The 23,788-nt window shown below is 54.0% G+C and overlaps 2 protein-coding genes across 2 annotated transcripts; one reads left to right on the top strand and one right to left on the bottom strand.

The window, feature by feature from the left end:
• The first annotated feature begins 7,865 nt into the window (after positions 1-7,865).
• Positions 7,866-20,540, top strand: LOC123646338. Its single transcript, XM_045563164.1, has 8 exons — positions 7,866-7,882; positions 8,130-8,352; positions 8,631-8,739; positions 14,534-14,616; positions 14,846-15,004; positions 15,756-16,021; positions 19,192-19,483; positions 19,894-20,540. Exons 1-8 carry the CDS (start codon positions 7,866-7,868, stop codon positions 20,281-20,283), a joined length of 1,539 nt encoding a protein of 512 aa, XP_045419120.1. The 3' UTR covers positions 20,284-20,540.
• Positions 20,541-21,306: 766 nt separating this feature from the next.
• On the bottom strand, positions 21,307-21,887 carry LOC123646088 (NOTCH regulated ankyrin repeat protein). Its single transcript, XM_045562736.1, has one exon. The coding sequence runs from the start codon at positions 21,785-21,787 to the stop codon at positions 21,443-21,445; it is 345 nt and encodes a 114-aa protein (XP_045418692.1). The 5' UTR covers positions 21,788-21,887; the 3' UTR covers positions 21,307-21,442.
• Positions 21,888-23,788: the final 1,901 nt, after the last annotated feature.

Genomic DNA, 23,788 nt, shown 5'->3' with positions numbered 1-23,788 from the left:
CCCAGAGGGCTAGGATTACAGGCGTGAGCTACCGCGCCCGGCCGAAATCTTGCCTCTAACGGTGGACCTATCAATGTCTCTCTAAGCCTCTATTTAATAGGCCATACTAATTTAAAAAAAATTGATAAACTTGTGAAGAGAGAAGTGGAGCAGGCTGGAAGCTGGTCGGAGGGCTGTGGGGTCACGTGAGTTCTGCAGCTCAGACAGTAAGGCTTTCCAGGAAACCCATAAATAACTAAAAAGGTATTTTCTTTAACTGCCCTAGGCAGGTGCTGAGGGTAGACTGCCCAGGCTGGGCATGGGGGAAGCTGCCAGCTCATCAGATTACCCCAAATTGTAATGGCTGTTTTCCCTCACAGGTGTGAGTAGGTCGTCTGTGTGTAGCTGTCTCTGAGTCCTTCTCTGACATCCTCCACGTGTCATTATGTAGTGACCATTACCATCTCTAGTAATGGCTTTTTCTGAAAGTCTCTTTTGTCTGATACTAATATAGCCACTCCAGCTTCTATACCTGAAGCTTCTTTTCAGTTAGTATTTGTTTGGGATATATTTTCTAAGTCTTTTTTATTTTCTAACTATATCTCTTTTAAACAGCAAGTTGTTGGACTTCTGACAACTCCAATCTGACAGTCCTGGTCTTTGAGCTGCCGGGTTTCTAGTACATTTACATTTATTGGGGCTATTGATATCGATAAATTTCTTTCCATTACTTTATTTTGTGCCTCTTGGTTGTCCTACTTTTTGTATGCCTTTTTTCTTTTTTTCTTTCTTTCTTTTCTTTTTTGCTTTTTTTGTAGTGGTTGCTTCTCCCCCTTAATCCCAAGTATTCCATTTTTTTCTCTTAACTGGTTTGGAGGTTATACCATGAATACCTAACTTAACTAGTTTTACGCCCTCACCTGGACAGTACAAGAATTTTAGATCACCTGAGTGCTAATTTAGCCCTCTCTCAACTTAAGTGCCATTCTTTTTTTTTTTTTTTTGAGACAAAATCTTACTCTGTTGCCCAGGCTAGAGTGCCGTGGCGTCAGCCCAGCTCGCAGCAACCTCAAACTCCTGGGCTCAAGCGATCCTCCTGCCTCAGCCTCCCGAGTAGCTGGGACTACAGGTGCATGCCACGCCCGGCTAATTTTTCTATTTTTTGTTGAGATTCGGTCTTGCTCTTGCTCAGGCTGATCATGAACAACAGTTTTTTATAATAAAGAATTGGAAGATCAAATAAAAAAAAACAAATGGAAAGTTTGGAGTTCAAAAGTGCAATAACCGAAATGAGGACTAGACTAGAGAGGCCCGACAGGAGGTTTGAAAAGTCGGAAGAAAGAATCAGTGAACTCGCACCTGTGGTCCCAGCAACACAGGAGCCCGGGGCGGGAGGATGCCTGAGGCCAGGAGTTGGAGGCTGCAGTGAGCTGTGATCACGCGGCTGCACTCTGGCCTGGGTGACAGAGTGAGACTCCGTGTCTGAAAGAAAGAAGCAGTAAACCTGAAGATAGATCAGTAGAAACCACCCAATCTGAAGAAAGGACAGAAAGATTAAAGAAAAATAAACAGACTGGGCACAATGGCTCACACCTGTAATCCTAGCACTTTGGGAGGCTGAGGCAGGAGGATCACTTGAGCCCAGGAGTCTGAGGTTGCAGTGAGCCATGATCATGCCGCTGCACTCCAGTCTGGATGACAGAGCAAGATTCTGTCTTAAAAAAAAAAAAAAAAAAAGTGTGTGACCCTTGAGATGGGGAGATCACCCTGCACTGTCCAGGTGCCACCGGTCTAGTCACGTGAGCCTTTAAGGGCAGAAACCTCTTCTCGGCTCCCCATGGCCTGCAAGAAGGAACGCAGCCCTGCCGATACCTGTTTTAGCCTACTCTGGCCCAGGTGGGACTTCTGAGCTACAGAACTACAGGTAATAGATTTGTGTTGTCTTAGGCCACCAAGTTTGTGGTAATTTGTCATGGCACCAGTAGAAAACTGACACAGTTGTGCCGATACCAAAGCTGGGCAAAGACTTCACAAGAAAACAAAAGTCCGTCCTTCATAAATATGGATGCAAAAGCCCTCAACAAAACATTAGAAACTGTCCGGGCGCGGTGGCTCACGCCTGTAATCCTAGCCCTCTGGGAGGCCGAGGCGGGTGGATCACTCGAGGTCAGGAGTTCGTGACCAGCCTGAGCAAGACCCCATCTCTACTAAAAATAGAAATAAATTATCTGGACAACTAAAAACGTATATAGAAAGAATTAGCCGGGCATGGTGGCACATGCCTGTAGTCCCAGCTACTCGGGAGGCTGAGGCAGGAGGATCGCTTAAGCCCAGGAGTTTGAGGTTGCTGTGAGCTAGGCTGACGCCAGGGCGCTCACTCTAGCCCAGGCAACACAGTGAGACTGTGTCTCAAAAAAAAAAAAAAAAAAAACATTAGAAATTAAAGCAAACAACATAGAAAAAGGATTATAGACCATGACCAAGTGAGATTTATCCCTGAAATGCAAGGTTGTTTTAACATCTGAAAATAAATGGATGTCATACACCTATCAATAAAAGAAAGGACAAAACCCACACGATCTCCTCAATAGACAAAGTAAAAACATTTGACAAAATCCAACACTCATTCCTGATAAAAACTCTCAACACACAAAGAGAGTTTTTCTCAAGCTAGTTAAGAGCTACCAAAAAGTCCACGGCTGACACCCCACTTAATAATAAAGGACTCAGCGCTCTGCCCTGAGGTCACAAGCACCACTTCTGCTCAGCCTGGTGCCGGGGTCCAGCCGGTACAACCAGGCAGGAAAAAGAAACAGAAAGCGTAAATATTGGAGAGGAAGAAGTGAAGCCATCTTTATTCACAGAAACATGATCCTGTAGATAGAAAATCCTAAGAAAGTCACACAAAAATGACTAGGACCGATAAGCAAGGTCAGCGAGGTCACAGGACATAAGATAAATATACAAAATTCAATTTTATTTCTACATGCCAGCCACGAGCAACCTGAAAATGAAATTAACAAAACAGTTCCATTTGCACTGGAATAAAATACTTGGGAATGCGTTTCACAAAAGAAGTGCAATGCTTTGCACTGAGAAATCCGTGTCTGTGGATTTGAAAACCTCCACGGTGTTGAGTGGCAGCTCTCCCCAAATTGATCTCTAGAGCCCATGAAATTTCTATCAAAACCTAGGAGTCTTTCTTTCCCCAAAAATTGACAAGCTGATCTTAAAATTAATATAGAAAGTCAAGGACCCGTAATAGCCAAAACAATCTTGTAAACTAACAACAAAGTTGGAGGACTCACACTTCTCAATTGTAAAAACTGACCACAAAACTACAGTAATCAAAAGAGTGTGGTTCTGGCCTAAGGACAGACAGAGATTAGTGGAACAGAACTGAGAGTCCAGAAATAAACCCTCACGTTGATTGTCCATTGGTCTTTGACAAAGATGTTCCAATGGACAGTTTTCTGGGTCAACCTGGTCAATAACAGGACCCAGTTATTCAAGCAAAGCCTAGTCTAGGCATTGCTGTGAGGCATTTTTCAGATGAAATGAAAGTCCATAATCATTTGAGTTTAAATAAAGGAAGCTGTCACAGGACCTGGATGGGCTTGGTTCAAGATGTTGAAAGCTGTAAAAGCACACACAGTAAGGCTTCCATGAAGAAGGAGTTCTGTGGACAGGTCATGCCAGAGAGCGCCAGCCTGCCCTTTCTAACTGCTGCCCGCAGATTTTTGGACTTGCCTAGCCAGCCGCTACAATCAGCTATGCCGATTCCTTGCAGTAAACTCCTTACTATGCATCCCCTACTAATTCTGTCTGTCTGGTTGACCCTAACTGATGTGGGTGTCAAGGAAACGCAGTGGGGAAAAAATAGTTTTTCAAAAAATGGTGCCAGGACAATGGAATATCCACAAGCAAAAAGATTAACTTAGACCCTTACTTCACATCCCAACAGAAATTAGCTCAGAATGGCTCACAGACTAAGTGTAAGAACTAAAACTATAAAATCACTTAGCATAAGGCATCGAGGGAAATCTCTATGACCTTGGATTAGGCAAAGAGTTCTTAAACACAACGTTAAAGGCATGATCCAGCCTGAGCAAGAGCAAGACCCTGCTGCTACGAAACACAGAAAAGTTAGCCAGCGTGGTGGCGAGAACCTGCAGTCCCAGCTACTCGGGAGGCTGAGGCAGGATCGCTGGAGCCCAGGAGTTGGAGGCTGCAGTGAGCTGTGATGATGTCACTGCCCTCTACCTGGGGCAACCGAATGGAGACTCTGTCTCAAAACAAAACAAAACAAAAAAACCCTCCAAACAGAAAACCCTATTGTTTTCTATCTTGAAAGTTTGAGAAAGTTTTAGAGCCAGAGCTGCTTCTCTGTCTGGAGAATGAAACATTTTGTGGACAGCGTGGACAGTGGTGGAGGACCACATGGATGTCTTGAAGATGCGAAAGGAGAAGCATCAGATTTGTGTCTGGAAACGTCAGTGGCTGAGGTGAAGGAACACAGCAAAGTTTTCCTCAGAACTTGGGACCAGTCCTTGTTGCACCAACAAAATGAGCACATATTATATGACAAGAGGATCAACTAAGGTCAGAATGACTGAAGTTGAACTGGAAACTATAACATACCTCGGTTTTTCCCAGAGTGAAGTTCTCAAAACAAAATCTGACTCCCAGAAAATGTCACAGGACCAGGACAGGCCTTTGTGTGGAGTTGATGACCGTGAGCTGCCAGGTCGGGCCTCCAGGGGCGGCGGAGCTCAGCGCCTCGGGAAGTGGAGGAGGCCTCGCCCGCCAGCGCAGAAACTGCTCCAGCTTGGGCTGCAGAGCTCGCCCGCCACGCCCGCTCCGGGCTGGCAGGGCCCTGGCGCAGCCTCTGCCGCAGGCGCCGTGGTGGGGGCGGGAGACGAGTGGAAAGTGCCGGCACACAGAGACGGCCTGGGCTGAGCTGGTGATTTCGGCCCTTCTGCCTGTGAGGGTGACTCTAGAGCACCTTGACTTTTTTCTAAAAGGGATAGAATCTATGCATCCAAAAGAACACTATACAGACACTTTTCCCAGGAATGTGCAAAATTCTAGAAGCTTCTTTTTTAGAACAACCTTCTAAACCAGTGGCCCATTCTTTTAAATACCCTTCATTGTCAGAAGTTTTCATCCTGTTTGAAATAATCCAAAGTCATTCGGGACTGAGGACACGTTGTGCAGCTGAGCTGGGTTCTGGTCGTAAAAGGGACAAGGTGATTTCCCAGTGTGGCTCCACAGGCAATTTCGGGTGGAAGAGTGTCAGCGTTGTTTGTCTGCCTCGCTGGGACCTGTGTAGCCACAAGGTGCACAAACCAAAGGAAACGTACTAATTCTCTGCGTCCCGAAGTTCATTGTGTGCTTTAGCCTTAAATATTAGCGAGTTGATGTCCTAAATCCTAGACTCATATCGGGAAGGGGCTAAGTGCCCTTTTTAATGTTCTCTGTATTTGTTAATAATTTGCCTTACAAAGTTGAACAGCGATAAAAAACTATTTTAAAAAATCTTTTGTAAGTTGAGATGTAATTCACACACCACACAGTTCACTGATTTGAAGTATATATAGTTGAGTGGTTTTTAGTATATTCACAGATTTGAGCCACGCTCGCCACAATCTTATTTTGGAATCATTTTGTTACGGCAGAGGGAAGCCCTGTGCCCGTTCGCGGTTGCTCTCCGGGCCTGCACCAGCCCGGCAGCCCATGCGCCTGGACTCACACAGTGCTTGTCCTTTTCCGTCAGCGTCTTTCACTCAGCAAATGTCTTCAGGGTCGATCCATGCCTGGCACGTGTGAGAATTTGATGGCTTTTAAGGCTGGATAACATCCCATTTATGCCAGACCTCCCTTGCTGGTCCTTTCACCGGGGTGGACATTCGGGTTGTTGCTATGTTTTGGCTGTTACGAGTAACGTTGCTGTGAACTTTTGCGTAACGTTTTTTGTGTGAACATATGCTTTGATTTCTCCTGGAACATGCGTGGGCTTGAAATTGCTGGGTTACATGGAAACTCTATTTTTAACATTTTAAGGAACTGTCAACCTGTTTTTTAAAGCGTTCCTAATTTCTTTAAAAAAATTTCTATCTATTGATAGTCTCTACTTGATGTGTCATTTTCATCATACTTTCCTTTAATTCTTTTTACATAGTTTCCTTTAAGTGTTTGAAAATATTTATAATTGCTTTGAAGTCTTCGTCTATTAACTCCAACATCTGGGCCCCCTGAAACAATTTTTACTGGCAGGTCCCCCCATCCCCCGCTGTGTACGAGTTACACTCTCCTGCTTGTTTGCAAGTCTGATAAATTTTTGTTGAAAACTGGATATTTTAGATAATATATTGTAGCAACTCTGACTGATCATAGGGCCTTTCCAGGTCACTCCAGAGAAAGGCAGCTCCCCCACCGCAGAGCTGCCGGTGCTGGTGGTTTGCCCTGTCCTGGGGGAGCCCCTGTGAGCTAGGAACAGCTCGGCAAAAACGCTGCTGATTCCCACTGCTCCTCTCTGAGAGTCGGTAGTCTGTCTGTCTGTCTTTCTTTCTTCCTTTCTTTTTTAAAAAGAGTGAACCACACTTCAGTTTTTTGGCATTGTCAATCTGTCAACCAGACAAGTATTGATTTTTCCATGAAGTGAGATCGGTTCCAATCCACGATAACATATCTTTACACATCTTTGCCTTGAAAATGTAGCATTTCAAGCTTGAATCAGGGTGGATTCTTTTTTTCACTTTTACAATTCCTTTCCTTTCCTTTCTTTTTTTTTTTTTTTTAGGGACTGGGTCTTTTGTTCTGTCGTCCCGGCTGGAGTGCAGCAATGTGATCCCAGCTCACTGCAGCCTGCAACTCCTGGGCTCAAGCATCCTCCTGCCTCGGCCTCACAATTACAGGCCTCTGTCGCAGTCTCTATGCTGCTTCCCGGAGCCTTCTCAGCATCTGCTTTGAATTCTGTCTTTAGTGCATCTCCTGTCACTTTTGCACAGATCTGGGAGTATCGAATGCCACGCGGTTTGGCCTGTCTCCAGCACTGCCACGCTGCCACTAAAGGGTTTTCTGAGTTCTTCAGGCCGCCATCCTGGAAGTCTCACCGCTGCTGCTTTAGTTTTTATGCCCTTACTACATTTCACATTGATGGGACGCTCTGGTATGTCTTGGCCGTGTCTGGCTTCTTCAATCAAGACTGTGTTTGAGGCCGGGCGAGGTGGCTCACGCCTGTAATCCTAGCACTCTGGGAGGCCGAGGCGGGTGGATCGCTCGAGGTCAGGAGTTCGAGACCAGCCTTAGCAAGAGCGAGACCTCGTCTCTACTAAAAATAGAAACAAATTATCTGGCCAACTAAAATATATATATAGAAAAAAAAAATTAGTCGGGCATGGTGGCGCATGCCTGTAGTCCCAGCTACTCGGGAGGCTGAGGCAGGAGGATCGCTTAAGCCCAGGAGTGTGAGGTTGCTGTGAGCTAGGCTGACGCCACGGCACTCACTCTAGCCCGGGCAACACAGCGACACTCTGTGTCTCAAAAAAAAAAAAAAAAAAAGGCTGTGTTTGACAGGTTCATCCGGGCGGGAGCACGTGGCTGACGCTGCTGCGGTTTCCGGTTTCCTTACTGCACACGCTTCCTTTTGGGAATCCGTCACGTTTTGTCTGTCCGTTCTGTTGATGGATCTTTGGTTTGTTCTCATTATTTTTGCCATAGTGATGTCACTGCCCTAAATACCTTTGCATACATTTTCTCTTTTTAACATTTTCTTTCAATGCTTACTTAGTTTTATGTGTCCGTGCACACGCCTCTTTGTGCAAAGGTGCACACAGAACCATCTGAGTGTCACTGTGGGCTGAACTGTGTCCCCTCAGATTCGGATGTCGAAGCTCTCTCGGTACCTCGGAATGTGACCTTATTGGGAGAACAGAACCTTACAGGAACATCATGCTAACATGAGGACCTGGGATTAGGACCCGGTATGACTGGCGTCCTTATAAGAAGAGAAGATCTGGACTCAGAGACATGCAGTGATGTGCCACGTAACTCCAGACTGCACACGTGACAGTGGCTCCGTAAGTGGCACCACGTTTGCGCTGTACGTTCCCTGCGGTAAGTGCACGGCTGCTCGCCGCGTGCTGCAGGCGCCTGCAGACGCGGCAGCGGCAGGCTGTGCAGGGGCGCGGCCGGGCCGCGGCGACAGCAGGCAGGTTACGAGTGCGCTGCGACGCGCTCCGTGGCGCCTGCGCAGTGACAGAGTCGCGCAAGGTGGTTAAGCGGCGCGAGCGCGGCCGCGCACGGGGGAGCGCGGCGTGGAGACACCGGGCGCGCGATCCGCGGCCTTCTGGGCCCCGGAACCGTGAGAAAGTGAGTTCCCTTGTTGAAGCCCCGCCGTGTGGCGCTTTGTCCCGGCAGCCCTGGCGAACAGCGCGTGAGCGCGCCTGGCGCGGAGTCGGGGTCCAGCTGCCCGGCGGGGCGTCCCGTTTCCCAAAGTGGCTGCCCCGGTCGGCTCCCGCCCGGCAAAGCGGAGGGAGGCCCTTTCTCCACAAACCCACGACATTTGTTCCTGTCACCAGGACCTGAGTTTGCATCTCCTGGATTAATTCTTGTGGCGTGCCTGCTGGCGTCTCTCGCCCGCTCTGAAGGGTGTTTTCTTCTTCTGGGGGTTTGTGGCCGCGCCCCACGATCCGGGTCTGGGGCTCCCGCTGGTCACGGGGGCTGCGCCCGCGCCTGCGCGCTCCGGCGTTTTCACCTGTGCTTGTCTTTTCCTTGATGTTTCTTGCTTTTCTTACCCCCACGGCATAAAGATATGATCCGTGCTGTGTTCTGCAAAGCTAATTGTTTGGCACGTTCATCCTCAAATTTTATTTCCAGGCCGGGCGCGGTGGCTCACGCCTGTCATCCCAGCACTCTGGGAGGCCGAGGCGGGTGGATCGCTTGAGCCCAGGAGTTTGAGGTTGCTGTGAGCTGGGCTGACGCCACGGCACTCGCTCTAGCCCAGGCAACAAAGTGACACTCTGTCTCAAAAAAAAAAAAAAATTATTTTCTGTGTGTGTCCCCACGTATCCCCTGAGCCAGGGCTGCCTTTCCCATCAGTCCGAGTCCACAGCACGTGAGTCTCTGTCCAGACCGCGGTCGAGCTCGCCGGTCTGTGTCTGCCCGGTGCCGCCTGCCTGGTGTCCTACACAGCAAGAGCCGCCACCACGCTCTTTGTGCCTGTTCTTGGCTGTTTACTACTTTTCTTCTCTTTTCTTCCTTCCTTCCTTCCTTTCTTTCTTTCTTTTTGGGCAATTCTCCTGGAGATCTTGCCCTGTTGCCCAGGCTGGAGAGCAGTGGTGTGAACATAGCTCTCTGCCACCTCTGATTCCAGGCCACCACGCCCGGCTAATTTTTAAAATTTTTTGTAGAGATGGAATCTTGCTATGTTGCCCAGGCTGGTCTTGAACTCCTGACCTCAAGCAATGCTCCTGCCTTGGCTTCCCACAGTGCTGGGATTACAGTGTGAGCCACCACACCTGGCTCCCTTTGCATTTTCAAAGCAATTTTAGAGTCAGCTTGACAAATTCCTCCCCAAACGGTGCAGGTTTTGATTAGGATTACACTGAATTTTTCTTTTTCTTTCTTTCTTTCTTTTTTTTTTTTTTTGAGACAGAGTCTCGCTCTGTTGCCTGGGCTAGAGTGAGTGCCGTGGCGTCAGCCTAGCTCACAGCAACCTCACAGTCCTGGGCTTAAGCAATCCTCCTGCCTCAGCCTCCCGAGTAGCTGGGACTACAGGCATGCGCCACCATGCCCGGCTAATTTTTTCTATATATATTTTTAGCTGTCCAGATCATTTCTTTCTATTTTTTTAGTAGAGACGGGGTCTCGCTCTTGCTCAGGCTGGTCTCGAACTCCTGACCTCGAGCGATCCACCCACCTCGGCCTCCCAGAGTGCTAGGATTACAGGCGTGAGCCACTGTGCCCGGCCTACATTGAATTTATAAGTCAATTGGGGAGAATTGATATCATTTAAATATTAAGACTTCCAATGTATGAGCAAGGTTTATCTCTACATGTTTAGGTCTTTAAAAATATCTCTCAGGCTGGGTGCAGTGGCTCACGCCTATAATGCTAGCACTCTGGCTGAGTCGGGAGGATCGCTTGAGCTCAGGATTTCAAGACCAGCCCGAGCAAGAGGGAGACTCTGTCTCTACAAACAATAGAAAAATTAGCTGGGCATGGTGGTGCACCTGTGGCCCAAGCTACTCAGGAGGCTGAGCTGGGAAGATGGCTCGAGCCCAGGAGTGTGAGGTTGCAGGCAGCTGTGATAATGCTACTACACTCTAGCTGGGGCAACAAAGTGAGATCCTATCTCAAAAAAACAAACAAACAACAAGATAAAACAATTCTCAGCAATGATTTATAGTTTTATATGTGGAGATCTTAAACATTTTCTTAGATTTATTTCTAAATTATTTATATAATGTGATGTTTTGGTAGTCTTTTAAAAAAATTGGTGTATATTTTCCAGTTTAAGAACAAACAGACTTACATAGTTGACCTTTGAACAATTTGGGATTGGGGTACCAACCCCCTGTGCACTTGAAAATATACATATAAATTTGAATCCCCAAAGACTTTACTAATAGCCTACTGTTGACCAGAAGCCTTACTGATAACATAAATGATTGATTAACACATATTTTATATGCTGTATGTATCATACATATTCTTTTATTCAGAAAAGTTTTTCAGAGATGGGGTCTTGCTCTGTCGCTCAGGCTGGAGCAGGGGCAGGGTCGTAGTTCACGGCAGCCTTGACTCCTGGGCCCAAGCGACCCTCCTGCCCCAGCCTCCCAGAGGCGCTGTGCCCAACCTGTTATGTGTATTCTACACCGTATTCTTGCAATAAAGCAAACTGGAGAAAAGAAAATGCCAGTAAGAAAATTATAAGGAAGGCAAAGTGTATTTACTACTCATTAAGTGGAAGTGGCTCACCATAGAGGTCTTCAGCCCCATCATCTTCACGTTGGGTAGGCTGAGGAGGAAGAGGAGGGTTTGTCTTGCTGTCTCAGCGTCCGCAGAAGCGGAAGAAAATCCATGTGTGAGTGGACCCAGAGGGTTCAATCGCGTGGCTCAAGGGTCAGCTGTACTCGTGAATGCGTATGATGATCTGCTATTGGTACTTAAACTTCTGATGACCACTATTTTCTCATATGTTTAACTATTTTTCAGAAATTTTTAAAGTCAAGGAAATTCAGTGTTAAAAAAAAACAGACAATATTGTAGACTATAGTAGCAACACTCTACTGTATGATGCACCGTTCCTTGTTGCTGCTTTTTAAACCGGGGTATAATTAACATATCGTGAAACACCAGATCTTAAATTTACTTGCGGCTCTGTGAGTTGTGTCAGATTTGTGCCCCTGGGGCCCTGCATCCCTGTCAGGTCAGAGGGACGTCTCATCTCCTCGGAAAGATTCGCAGGCTTCTCCACCTCCCTCGCCAGGGAGCCACCTCGTCGTAGGCTAGTCCTGCCTGCTGCAGAGCCGCGTGCGCACAGCTTGTGTGGCAGGTGCGTGCTCTGTCCCCTTGCGGACTGTGCTGGCTTGGCAGTGCATCCCACTCTTCTGAGTGTCGACGGCTTGTTCTTTTTCATGGTTCTATAAATATCTTATAATTTTTAAAATTATGAGTTGATGGATATTTGGATTTCCAGGTTTGGATTATAGAGAATATAGTTTCTATGGATGTATATATTCTGTATGCACATGTTGTTATGTCTTTTGGGCAAATATCTAGGAGGAGAATTCCTGGGTCAAAGGGAGGTGCTTATGTAAAGCCCACCCCTCACCCCCACCCCACTGCCGATGGGTAGAGACCTGGTTCCTGCGCTGTTGACAACACTGAATATTATCTGTCTTCTTAATTTTAGCCAAGTTAGTGGCATGTAGCGGCTATTTGTTTTGTAGTTTCAATTTGCATTTCCCTCATGACTGGTGACGTTGAACGGCTTCTCATGGGCTTGTTGGATATTCGTATTATGTGTGTGTGTGTGTGTGTGTGCATGTGTGTGTGCGTGCATGTGTGTGTGTGTGCGCCTGAGCGTGTGAAGTGTCTATTCAAGTTTTGCCCATTTAAAAAGTTTTGGGTTTGTCTTTTTGTTCTGAAGTAGCAGGAATTCTTCACAGAGTCTGGCTACAAACCCTTTCTTGTATACACTCACGGCAGATGCGTTTCCCAGTGTGTTGCTTACGTGTATGACGTGTCCTGTGTCCTCCCTAAGAAGTGCGCCTACCCTGAGATCACAAAGCGATTCTCTTGGGTTTTCTTATAGCAATTTTATCGCTGTAACATCTTCTTCTAGGCCCGTAGTCCATCTTGAGTTGGTTTGTGTGTGGTGTGAGGCGAGGGTCAGGTCCACAGGCATAAACGTTCAGGTATCACGTGTCGAAGAGATTTCTGCTACTTCCTAGAATGCCGCTGTCAGGCGTGCTGGCAGTGACCTAGCAGCGTGTGGCCGCTGTCGGATTCTCCCCGCCCCGAGCTGTGGCCTCTCCGGCTCCCCAGCCCCACGGCGCCCCGATCACTGCAGCAGCCTTGCACAGCCTTGCAGTGGGAGGGTGAACCCTCCGACTTTGTTCTTTATTTTCAAGATTATTTTGTCTATTTTTTGTCATTTGTCTTTCCCAATGAATTTAAAATCATTTTGCCAATTTCCACAAAAAGGCCTGCTGGGATTTTGACTGCGATCGCTCTGCCCCGCAGACGAACTTGGGAGCACGGACGTCTCAACCCCGAGTCTTCCAGACAACGAACGTGAAATGTCCCTCCTTTCACGTAGATCTTTTCAGATTTCTCCTAGCAGTGTGCTACAGTTTTCACCGGAGAGGTCTTACACATCTTTCATTACATTTATTATTAAGTATTTTATGTTTTGCCATGCTATTGTAATGGTATTTTATTTTGATTTTTAATTTAATCTTTAATTTAATTATTTTATTTTATTTTTTTTGTTTGCTTTTTTCCAAGACAGAGTCTGGCTCTGTTACCCGGGCTAGAGTGCCATAGCGTCAGCCTAGCTCACAGCAACCTCAGACTCCTGGGCTCCAGCCATCCTCCTGCCTCAGCATCCTCAGTAGCTGGGACTACAGGTGTGCACCACCACGCCTGGCTAATTTTTCTATTTTTAGTTGCCCCCCTAATTTCTTTCTATTTTCAGTAGAGATGGGGGTCTCGCTCTTGCTGCGGCTGGTCTTGAACTCCTGAGCTCAAGCAATCCTCCTGCCTTGGCCTCCCAGAGTGCTAGGATTACAGGCATGAGCCACCACGCCCGGCCAAAAACTTACCACATTCTAGATGGCTGCATTTTACTGTGTGTAAATTAAACCACAGTAAGGTTGATTTTTAGGAATATGAATGATAAACCTAATGAGTTTCTTTCAGTCTCGATTAAAATGGAAACAACCCATAGGAGAAATGGCGGGAGACTTCAGAAAGTACTCCACTGACAACACAACCTTGAGAATTCAAAGTGCTGGGCTACTTGCCCCCAAGACAAGGGAGAGGGAGGTTTAGGTGGCAGGACATCGCGGTGCCCTGGGGAGAGCCAGGAACAAGGATCCCCACAGGCAACGGGGGACGGGATCTGTGGACACGTGTGCTCTCGCCAGGTTATAAGGAGCAAGACGCTTCCTGGGCTGGTCAGAATTGTGTTTAATTTCCTGACGGCCACATAGGCTTGTGGGACATTGTGTTGTCCATCTAATCTATAACATAATGTTTATTTGTGACTGAGCTGTGTGCATTTTTGTCTGTCAGAAAATGCCAGAACCTGTGTCTCATTTTTCTCTCCGGAGGCTGTGCAGGTACTAAGTGCCAGCTGCAGGGATGCGCGAGCGGCGGGGCTTGCTTCCCCCGGTACTTAGCATGCTCCCACCTCTTGTCCTGTTCGGCCCCTTGCTGGACAGTTATAACGCTTAGAAAGCTCTTCCGTGCAAATCCACACCCAGAGAGCTGAGTGTATTCTCAGCAGAGACTGTGCTTTGTAGGGTCTGGGAATTTTGGCAGCATCTGCGTAGGGGAGGCACAGCCCCCTCGCCATCCGCTACCCTCCCCCAAATCCACAGCCCTTCTTCCTCAATGGCCCCATTTTAAGCTGGGGACATGGCACAGTCTGTGTCCCAGTCTCCCCTGCAGCGAGCCTCATCATATGACTAGATTCCAGCCAAGGGGATAGAAGCAAATGTGGCAAGAGCAACTTCCAGGAAGTGTCCTGGAAGCACAGGGCCCGCGCCTTCTCTCCCTGGCTGCACACAGACTTGCTGGCCGGATCGGGATCTGGGCTGCCGTCTTGAGCCATGTGAACGAAAGGCCCATCCACAAAGCCCAAGGAGCCTGGACCCTAAGGTCACATACCTGCCGGGGTCCACCCTACCCCAATTTCTCTGGGAGTGAGAAATACACTTCTGTCTTGTTGATACCACTACTGTTTTGGATTTTGTCATATCTCTTTGGACAGTTTATGGGACATCTTGGGCTTGGTTCCTCTGGGGGTTCTTGTCCACAGACGGCACTGGGCACCGAGAGGCGCTCACCGCCTGCAGAGATGAGTTTTGTCCAGTGGGGGAGACACTGCTGAGTGTAGACCGGGTCTCCAGGCTCCACGTCTGAGCAGGCAAGAGTTTGAACAAAGAGCTCTCCTCTTGCACGCGCGTGGCCACTTCCGCAGGAATGGAGCAGGGTGGGGAGATTTAGGAAGCCTGCCATTCCAGCGCCAGCCTCCGGGGACCACTGGTGCCCTCTCTGTGATGCTGCAGCTCCATGGGGTGGTCTGTGTCCTGCTTGCCTCAAGTGTGACATGTGGGATCCCTGTCCGCAGGGCCGTGACGGACACTGTGTCCTGCTGACTGTCCACTCTCTGAGGTCCCGGGGCCCTGGAATGGCCTTCCCCTCCCCTTCCATCAAGTGGAGAGTGGCACACCATTGCCAATTGTTAATTGTTGAGGACCATGATGGGGTCACTTCTCCAGGCCCTGGTGTGGGTGTCCTTCTGGGGACCGTAGAAACCAGTAGCAGCTAAGGTGTGTACACACCTGCTCCTGGCACATGCGGAGGGTGGGGCTGGCTCTGTCCTCGAGCACTCCCTGCTGGGCAGCAGGAACGTGGCTGTCACTGGCCACCTGGCCGCACAGCCTGCCCCACACGGGCCTCTCCACCAGCCCTCCCGCCCGATGCGCCTGACCTTCCAGCCCATTTGCCCGCCCCGCACAAAGGGCAGGGTTCCAACTTCAGCAACACCGCCGGGCTTTCCTCCCCAGTTACCCTCCTTGGACCTGGGCAGACTCTGAGCTAGTCTCCTCCTTTCCGATTTCTCCCTCCTGGGAACTTCTTTTCCCCCTGGTCACCAGACCACCAGGGACACATCTTCCTCCTCTCTTCCCGGTCCTTTACTCACAGTCAAGCCAGCTCCCATCGCGGCAGCCCCGCCGCCCGGAGCTGGCCTGGCCTCCCGGGCCACTCCCGTCTGACTTGACTTTCTGTCCCTTCCCCCGCCCCGTGGTGCCCCCAGGCCCCGCGCAGGCTCCTAGCGGCCGGGCCCGCCCCCGCCCCCGCCCCCGCCCCCCTCGCTTGCTCGTGAAAACCCCTCCCCGCTGCCAGGTGCATCTCCAAATGCCCCCTTGCCCGCCCGCCTCCCACGGAAGGAGGGCTGGGGTCCAGGGTGGCCGGGCCCCCGCGAGGGTGGTGCGTAACGCTGGCCGGAGGACTCCAGTCCGCGGTGTCCCCAGCAGGGCCGGGTGGGAGCGGGGGCTCCTCGCGCGCCACCCTCCGGCCCACGCACGGGAAAGCGCACTGGACCGAGGGCGCAGTGCGGCCTGCGGCCACAGGACGGCAGCACAGCCGCACCCCCGGCTCCGCGCCCCCGGGGCAGCCCAGACCACGCAGGGCGAGCCAGCGGCCCGGCCCCTGCCAACGGCCCGCCCGCGGTGGGGGACGCGTTCCTGCACCTGGGGGAGGATTCCCGGCCACGGGCGGCGGACGATGTCTCCAGACTCTGGTCAGGGCTCGGGAAGGGGGCGTCTGGGACCCAGAAGGCCTGATCACGCGCCCCCGCCCCTCCGGCGAGGACCCAGCGCGGCGGGAGCCAGGGGGCGGCGGGGAGCCCCGGGCGCGCCCCTCCTCTGTCCCCTCTGCCTCCCGCGCGGCCCCGCCCCCTCCCCGTCTCGCGGGGGCGCGGGGTCCTAGACGCCGCCCGGAAGGTGGGCTCCCGCCCGTGGCTCCCTGCGCGGCCAGCCACGCAGGCCCGGGGCGGGGGGGGTGACTGGCGTCCGTCTCCGCCGCGGCCTCCAGCCCACCCGCGCGGGGCGCGCTCGAGCCCCACGCCCAGCGGCGTCTGGGCGACGGGGCGGGGTCCTCCGGAACGAGCCGCCGGTCCCAGGCCGCGACCCCAGAACAGACGACAGCTGGTCGCCGCCCCTCACACCGCGCCGGGAGTGGGTGCGCGGCCTCCGAGCCGAGGGCGGGGGCAGCCTCGCCCCTCGCGGCCTCGGGCGCCTTCCCGGTGCGCAGGCGGCCCCCTCCCGGCCCGCCGGGCGTGGTGGGGCCCCCGTGGCCCTGGCTGGTTTGAATGCAAAGATCGGGCTTTGTGGGCACCGGGCCCCCAACCCTGGCGTGCCCCCCACTGCCCAGCTCCCTCCCCCCACACTCCCGCGCCGTCCCCGCCCTCATTAGCATAGCAGCTGCTCGCCGAGCCGGAGGCGCGGAGGAAAGGGCAGAGGCCCCGGGAATGAATGGGGCCACGGCTTTGGAGGGGCGGGAGAAGAAAGACCGACAGACGGACGGGGAGGGATGGCCGGAAGGACAGCCAAGCAGAAGAAAGCGCTGGATGTGGCGGGGGCAGTGCGAGGTGGGGGGTGTAGCAGGCAGGGCTGGTGGAGGCGGAGTGTGCGGGGGATGGGGGGGCCTCCAGGGGACCCCCAAGCCCCAGGAGGGTCTGCGCTGGTGCTGGCGCTGGCGGGGGAAGGAGCAGTGGCGATGTTAGGCCTGCGCCCTCACATTGCGCCTCAGGCTTTGCTCCCCAGCTGTCCGGGCCTCCTTTCCTGGCCTTCAAGGCCCAGGTGGATGCAGCCCCTTCCCGGCAACCTCTCCTGGGCGTCAGGAGGCAGCTGGCCTCCCTCGACGTCGGAGGGCAGTCTGTGTGCCGAGTTCTTGTGTGCACGAGCTTCCGTCCTTCCCTGTGCTGAGCTAAGGCCTGTGGGGGACAGACCCCAGCAGGCAGTACCTTCTCTCTCTTCCCTCACTGCACCTGGTCTCCTGGCTTCTAAATCCTGTGCTCCCTCCTCTGGCCAGCTGCGTCCTCTTTCTAGCTGACCATCCTCTTGCATTTCCTGGTCTCTCTGTGGCGTCCACGTCCGTTCCTTCCAGCAGTAAATGCTTCCTGCCTCCAGCAGAGGTCGGATCAGAGAGACAGACAGTTGGATGGGAGCCCAGCACCCTCCTGGCAAGGAAGTGGGGCAGGCCCTGACCTTGCCTGGTCTGTCTCCTTTCTCTCAGGGGTTCCCAGTGGCCGAGTCCCCTGCCTGTGGCCGCCTCTACCCTGAGTCTCTTCCATGCTTCCTGGCTGGCACCCTCACCTGGCTTCCAGCGCACACCTGCACATGGGGGAGGCAGGGCAGAGGGTGCAGGCTGGGTCACCTATGCCTTCTTTCTTGCCCTGGCCACAAAGGGGCCTGCCTGGGAAGGGGTGGCAAGGACCCCCCAGCAACCCCATTGGCCAATATCTGCCAATACTTGCTAGCACCACCACAGTGAGCAATTTGGTGCACACAGAGCTCCTGCAGGAAGAGCCCGCACGGCCCACTGGGCTTGAGGGACGTGGGCTGTGCAGTGCACAGCAGCTCTGACCTGGACACGGGCTTCCTCCTCTGCCCTTGCACAAAGCCATGAGTGTGGCCATTCTCAGCTCACACTGATCAGCTGGCCTCCTGCTCCGCGGAGCTGCATGTTCCAGGAATGTGCTGCTCAGGGTCTCTCCCGAGGACAAGGCTGTGGACGGTGCCCGGCATCCCCAGCCTGTCCTCCTCTCCTCTGACTCCTGGGGCCTCCCAGCTGGGATTTCCTTTATAGCTCCGACCCCATGAGCTGGCAGGGCCATTGTGGTTTCAGAGTGTGTGTCTGCCTGCCTCCTAGGGCTCTGCCCAGTGAAGAAGGGAGGCTGTGTGTCCTTGGCCACACCCTGGTCCTTCACCAGACCTGTCAGTGCACACACACCTGGGGAGAAAGCAGCTCCTAGCAGCGAGGCCACCTGGCCCGGCCTCCTTTTGTTCACACTGGAGAAAAAACTGTCTCCCCAGAGAGCAGCACCAGGCCTTTCTCCATCAAATGTGCCCCTCAGAAGAGAGAACCTAAGGGAGCTGTAAATCATCCCCTGGGGTGGCGCCACGTGCCCAAGAAGCCGATAGTGCCAGGCCATGCCTCTCCACAGTGGGAGAATGTCAGGGATAGTGCAGGGGCAGCCACGGGCTGGGGCCTCGCCCACCTGCAGGCTAACGCCAAGAACAAATGCACCTTTGGCTTTTCAGATGGCTTCCACATAGCGGTGCTGGTGCCGGGGTGGGAAATTGGGGCATGGCCAGCACACCCGGGTGCCAGATAATGCCTTGGCCTAATTCTCCAGATGCCCCAATAACCCCCAAGTTCCTGAAACCACTTTTCCTGGCTGGGCCTCCCTAGGCCTGCTGCAGGGGGTTGGGCACAGTCTTCCCAGCCAGTTCTGTGGGACAGGAAATGCCTGTTTAACCCACTGAAGGTGTGCCTGGAAAACCGTCCAGGGTAGGAGAGGGAGGAGATGCAAAGTAGGAGCATGAAGAGCTCAGCTGGGGCTGGGCGGGGGCAGCTTCCGCTGGGACAGAGTTTGGGCGCTGATGCCCTGGGTGCCAGCACTGGAAGTCCTTACCTTGTAACTCAGTCTGCCTTTCTCCAAGTTCTCTTTGCAGGCTGCTACTGCTGGGGGCAGGAGTCCTCCCCTGCTCCTCCCAGGCAGGGCCCCGAGGGCGTTTCAGGAGTGGGCCACAAGTCTCTGCTCTCCTGACAGTGGGAACACTCAGGTCTAGCTCAGGGCCTGGGCTGGTCTGCAGGGCTCCCGCACACCTCCAGGGGCCTTTTGCTCCTCAGGTGTGAGCAGCTGTGTTTCCCCCAAATGTAAAAGATACCCCTTCTGTGCAGCAGGTGCCATCTCCATCCAGCATGGACCCACCGCAGCACGGGGGACATGGGAGAGGGACCTGGTCCCTCAGAGGACTTCAGTGTCTCCGGCTGGGTGCACGGTGGCAAGAGCTTCAAGCAGGACCTTCTGCACGGAGATCTCAGCTATGACACCAGCTCTGGGAGTGCTCGAGGTGGCCGGGGCTCCCAAGTGGCTGGAACGGGGCAGCCCTGGGTCCTCACGGGACCCATACACAGCCGAGTTGGATCTGGCAGTTGCATGAGCTGGAGCCAGTTTACCTGGCTCTGTCTCCAGGTGAGCACAAGCCCAGCACTGTGTAGACATCACCCACAAACAGCATGTTGCAGCCTCATCCCCAAAGGGTGTTCTACAACTCGTGCCAAGCCCAAGAAGGACCAAAAAACTTTCTTAATATAAAAAGATCAATGAAAAATTTATTTATAAATTTTTCATGCTGGGCTACAAGTCTATATCGTACACTCAGGAATGTGCTGCACAGACTTATCCAGTTAGACGTGATCATACCGTGTGACCCATACACAGCTTTGATATAAGCCTAGAAAGTCTTAACATTAATTAACATAATTAAAAAGGTATTTGCATCTAGAAAAAATATACAGAGGAACTCCTTTTGGAGTAATCTGTGCCTCAGTTTCAATGTCTGCTTGTTTCACTGACATTATCAATATATTCTTCTCACACAGTTTTACAAAAACCCACAGATGACTGCGAGTGTGACCAGCCACGCACAAAGGGCCTCCACCCACCTGTGTCCTCAAGTGCTCCCCATTTGTGCACGAAGGGTCAGCAGCACTTCTACGAAGGGGAAACCTCATTTAAATTTGAATAATTCAGCCTCCCTTTTATTTGTCAGGATCAAAACAACGAGGGGTGTGGGATTGCATAGAAAATTGGAACCACAGAAACCAGGAAGGGCGCCTTTCAGGACAGAAAGTGACGCAGGAGCACCTCCCCCGGCCCAGGTCCCGGCGCAGCCCCTCCCCCACAGCAGGACTTTCGGATTCGAATCGAGTCCCCCAAGCTCGGGGAGGCTGAAGAGGGTCAAACGGTCCTTCAGTTCACTCAGCAATTAGCACAAGAGATTCACAGTCTAATAGGTATTTTATAAAAATATAAATATGGGTACACTCTGTTGCCTTCACAACGCTGGATACGAAGCCCTTTAAAATTGGGTCTATAACCAAGATTCAAAAAATACACCTAAAACTTGGCTTAAAATACGTTAATATTTCATATTCTGTCATAAATGTTATGACATTTAATCGTGGCAAATCCATTTACTTTTTAAAAAAGTGTGCAACCGACTGTTACCAACGATAGAACGCACTAGCAAAGGCAGCGTCCCCTCGTCCCCCCACGACACCAGCGGCCTCCCGGCTCCCGCGGAAACCGCAGAACCAGCCGGTTTGGGGCACGGAGGCCTCTTGCAGGGCGGGGGCGGGGCGGGGGGAGGCCCCGGGGCTTCCAAAACTCCAGAGGAACAGGGGGAGGGGAGGGGAGGAGGAGGGGACTTGGGCGAGGGGAAGAGCGAGCGGAGAGACCCCGAGCGGGCTGGGTGGGGACAGGGACCGCGGGAGAACCTTCAGGCTGGGCGGTGTTTTCAGTGCAACCAAGAAATGGTAGACTCAAGTTTTTAGTTTTAAGACTAGAAAAAAAATGCATCTTCCCCCATAACCACATTGACCACGCACAATATCTTCCGAACAAAAAAGACAGGCGCACAAACTTCACCCACAAATATACACACACAAGATAAATAGTGAGAACACCAAGAGCAGTAGCGCGTCTCGGCGCGTGCAGGGCTGCTGCTCCCGCGGCGGCGGGTCCCCGAGTCCGCCGTCCCCGCCGCCGCGTTCGCCTTCGGGAGGAAACATTTGGAGTGGAGGATCCGGCATCTCGGGATTCCGACCTTGCTAGTGGCGAGACTCAAATTTCAAACGGGCTGGAGCCTGCGCCCCGCCCCCACCCCCGGGGCGGCGGGGCGGGGGCCGTGGGAAGGCGTCCGGCGTGGCCGGGCTGCCCCGGCGGCCGCGAGGAGGCGCTCGGCCGGCAAAGCTGCCGGGCCCGGGGCCGCGGACGCGCGCCGTCCTCGCCGCGGCTGCGGGCGGGCGCCGAGGGCCCGGCGCGGGACTCCTGGCGGGGCCGGCGACCCTGGCGCACACCGAGGTAGTTGGCGGGAAGTACAGCAGAGACGACGCGGGCACGGGCCGCAGTCCAGGGCCCCGGCGGGCATCACCGGCCGCTGGCCGCGTACTTGGCCTTGGTGATGAGATAGAGCACGATGTCCTGGTGGCCGCCGAACGCGGCGATGTGCAGCGCACTCCAGCCGTCGCGGTTGGCCAGGCGGATGTCGGCGCCGAACTTGACCAGCAGCTTCACAAGCTCCAGGTTGCCGTCGATGACCGACTGGTGCAGCGCCGTCTGGCCCTCGGGCCCGAACGAGTTCACGTTGAATTCGCAGTTGGTCATGTTCTGCAACAGCGACTGCAGCTCCTGCGTGTTGCCCTTGCGCACGGCCTCCTGGAAGATGCGCTGCGTCTGGGGCGCCGAGCAGGTGGACAGCTCGGCCTGGCTCATGCTGCCGCCCGGCGCGGGCCGCGGACCGGGCCGGGGCTCAGCGCGGGCGGCGGCTGCGGCGACGGCCCCCGGCTGTCTCGGGGCGCGCCTCGGCGCATGGAGGGCGCGGCGCCCCCAGGCCCCGCACGCCGCCCCTGGGCGCTCCGGGCGCTCGGGGCCGGGGGCCACCGCTGCGGGGCCCCCGCTGCATCCAGTCGCGCCCAGGTGGGCGACGGGGGAGGACGCTGCGCTCTCGGGGGCCGGGCCCAGCCGGGGACTGCGGTCCCGCGCGGTCGCGGTCCCTGCTCAGTTCGGCTGCAGCTTCCACGCGCCCTCCCCACGCGCCGCTGCACTCGCTCGCCCGCGGTGCCCGGGCTCCTTTTACCTTCCTTATATTTGCATAACAATAGGGCGCCCGTGACGCGCGCGCCGGCTGCCGGGCGATTGGGTTGCACCCACGTGGGGGCGGGGAGGGGGCGGTGCCGGGGCGGGGCGTGTCGGGGGCGTGCTCCGGCGGCGGCGCGTTTCGCGGCAGGGGTCGCTGGCCTCTGGCCGCGCCAGGAGGGGGTGGCCAGGTGGCCACCGGGGGTCCTAGCACAGCCGCCATGCCCCGCGCCCAGCGCACCCGGGCCCTCCGCATCTCTCCGCCGCCGTCGTACCGCCCACTCCCCCTCCGACCAGCCGGGGAATTCCAAGCTCCCAGCGCAGCCAGCAGACCTAGGCTGGCTCTGGCCCTAAGCGCGTCCGCGAGGTGGGCCCGAGGGCAGCCTCTCCTGGGTAGGGGTTTGCGGGCATCTCAGACCCAAGGGCCATGGCAGAGATCTCTCTGAGGCGAGAGGCGCGCGGGGCGAGACCGGCCAGCCCGTTCCCGGGGGCTCCCCGACCACGCAGGTGACAACTCCACCAACAGCTCGGGGGTGGGTCTTTCCCGCGCGAGGATGGCTTCCCTGGCAGCCTGGCTCAGCCTTGTTTGCTCCCCACCGTACTGACATGGGGAGCCCCCAAGCCTGCCGCGAGGTCCTGCTCCTTCCAGGTGAAGCCCAGGGCTCAGGGGTCCACAGTGGGTCCGTCAGTTGGTGGTGGACCTCGGGCCCTCCCTCCTCTACAGCCCACCCCCTTCAGCGTGGACGGGCACATACCAGCCAGGTGCGCAGTCCCAGGTAAGGCACCAAGGACTGCCTTGCAAGAGATTCTGAAATGACTCATTTCCAAACTGTAAAACCCATTTTTTTATTGATCACTCTAACAATTGACCGCAAGGCATTAGCAGTGGGAGGCAGGGCCACATTTCCTCCTCAGGATTTTACAGTTTGCAGCTCCGCTGTGGTCGCTGGAAATTAAGGCGGAATCATTCTCAGACCCAGCAGAGCAGGAGGCCGGGCACGCTGGGGCTTGAATTCCTTCTGAAGCCAGAATTCCTTCTGAAGCCAGGCCGGAATTCCGAGCAGGCAGCCCCTGGGCGGTGGGGGAGAGGTGGGGGAGACCACCCTGCCAGCCCTTGCCTGAGGATGCTCCTGCTGTGGCTGCAGGGCTCCTGTGGGTGTCTGCTCCGGGCCCTGCTGTGCGGCTGCCCACGTGGGTGTACCCCACCTTGCTCTGTGCTCTGGGAGGGGTCACAGCCAAACTGGCAGGAAAAACCGGGACTGGCCCTGGCTGGCTTGAGCAGGGCCTCGCTCCCCTGGCTCCTCCTGAAGGCCTGGGAGCCTGTGTCCCCTGAGTGGGCAGCTCGGAGCCTGCTCTGGGCTTCCTGAGGCCTGAGGTCCAGCTGGTTCTGCCCAGGCCTGCTCCTCTGGGTCTCACGGGCTCTCCCAGGAGCTCTTGAGGGGGGCCTGAGGGTTCTCCCCAACATGCAGGTGGGAATGGACGCTTGTGTCACAGAGTAGCCCCCAACAGAGCAGACATGGGGGTTGTGGCGCCCAGGCCCAGGCAGAGACAGCACCACCGGTCCTGTGCGTTAGGGGCGGCAGCCCCCCCCACCCTGCCTCTACGGATGCCGTCCTGCAACAGGGCTGGTGTGGGGGA

The sequence above is a fragment of the Lemur catta genome, chromosome 10, assembly GCF_020740605.2.
Source record: "Lemur catta isolate mLemCat1 chromosome 10, mLemCat1.pri, whole genome shotgun sequence".
NCBI classification, from domain to species: domain Eukaryota; kingdom Metazoa; phylum Chordata; class Mammalia; order Primates; family Lemuridae; genus Lemur; species Lemur catta.
The sequence above is the reverse complement of the archived record's forward strand: the minus strand, read 5'-3'. Positions and strand labels throughout refer to the sequence as shown.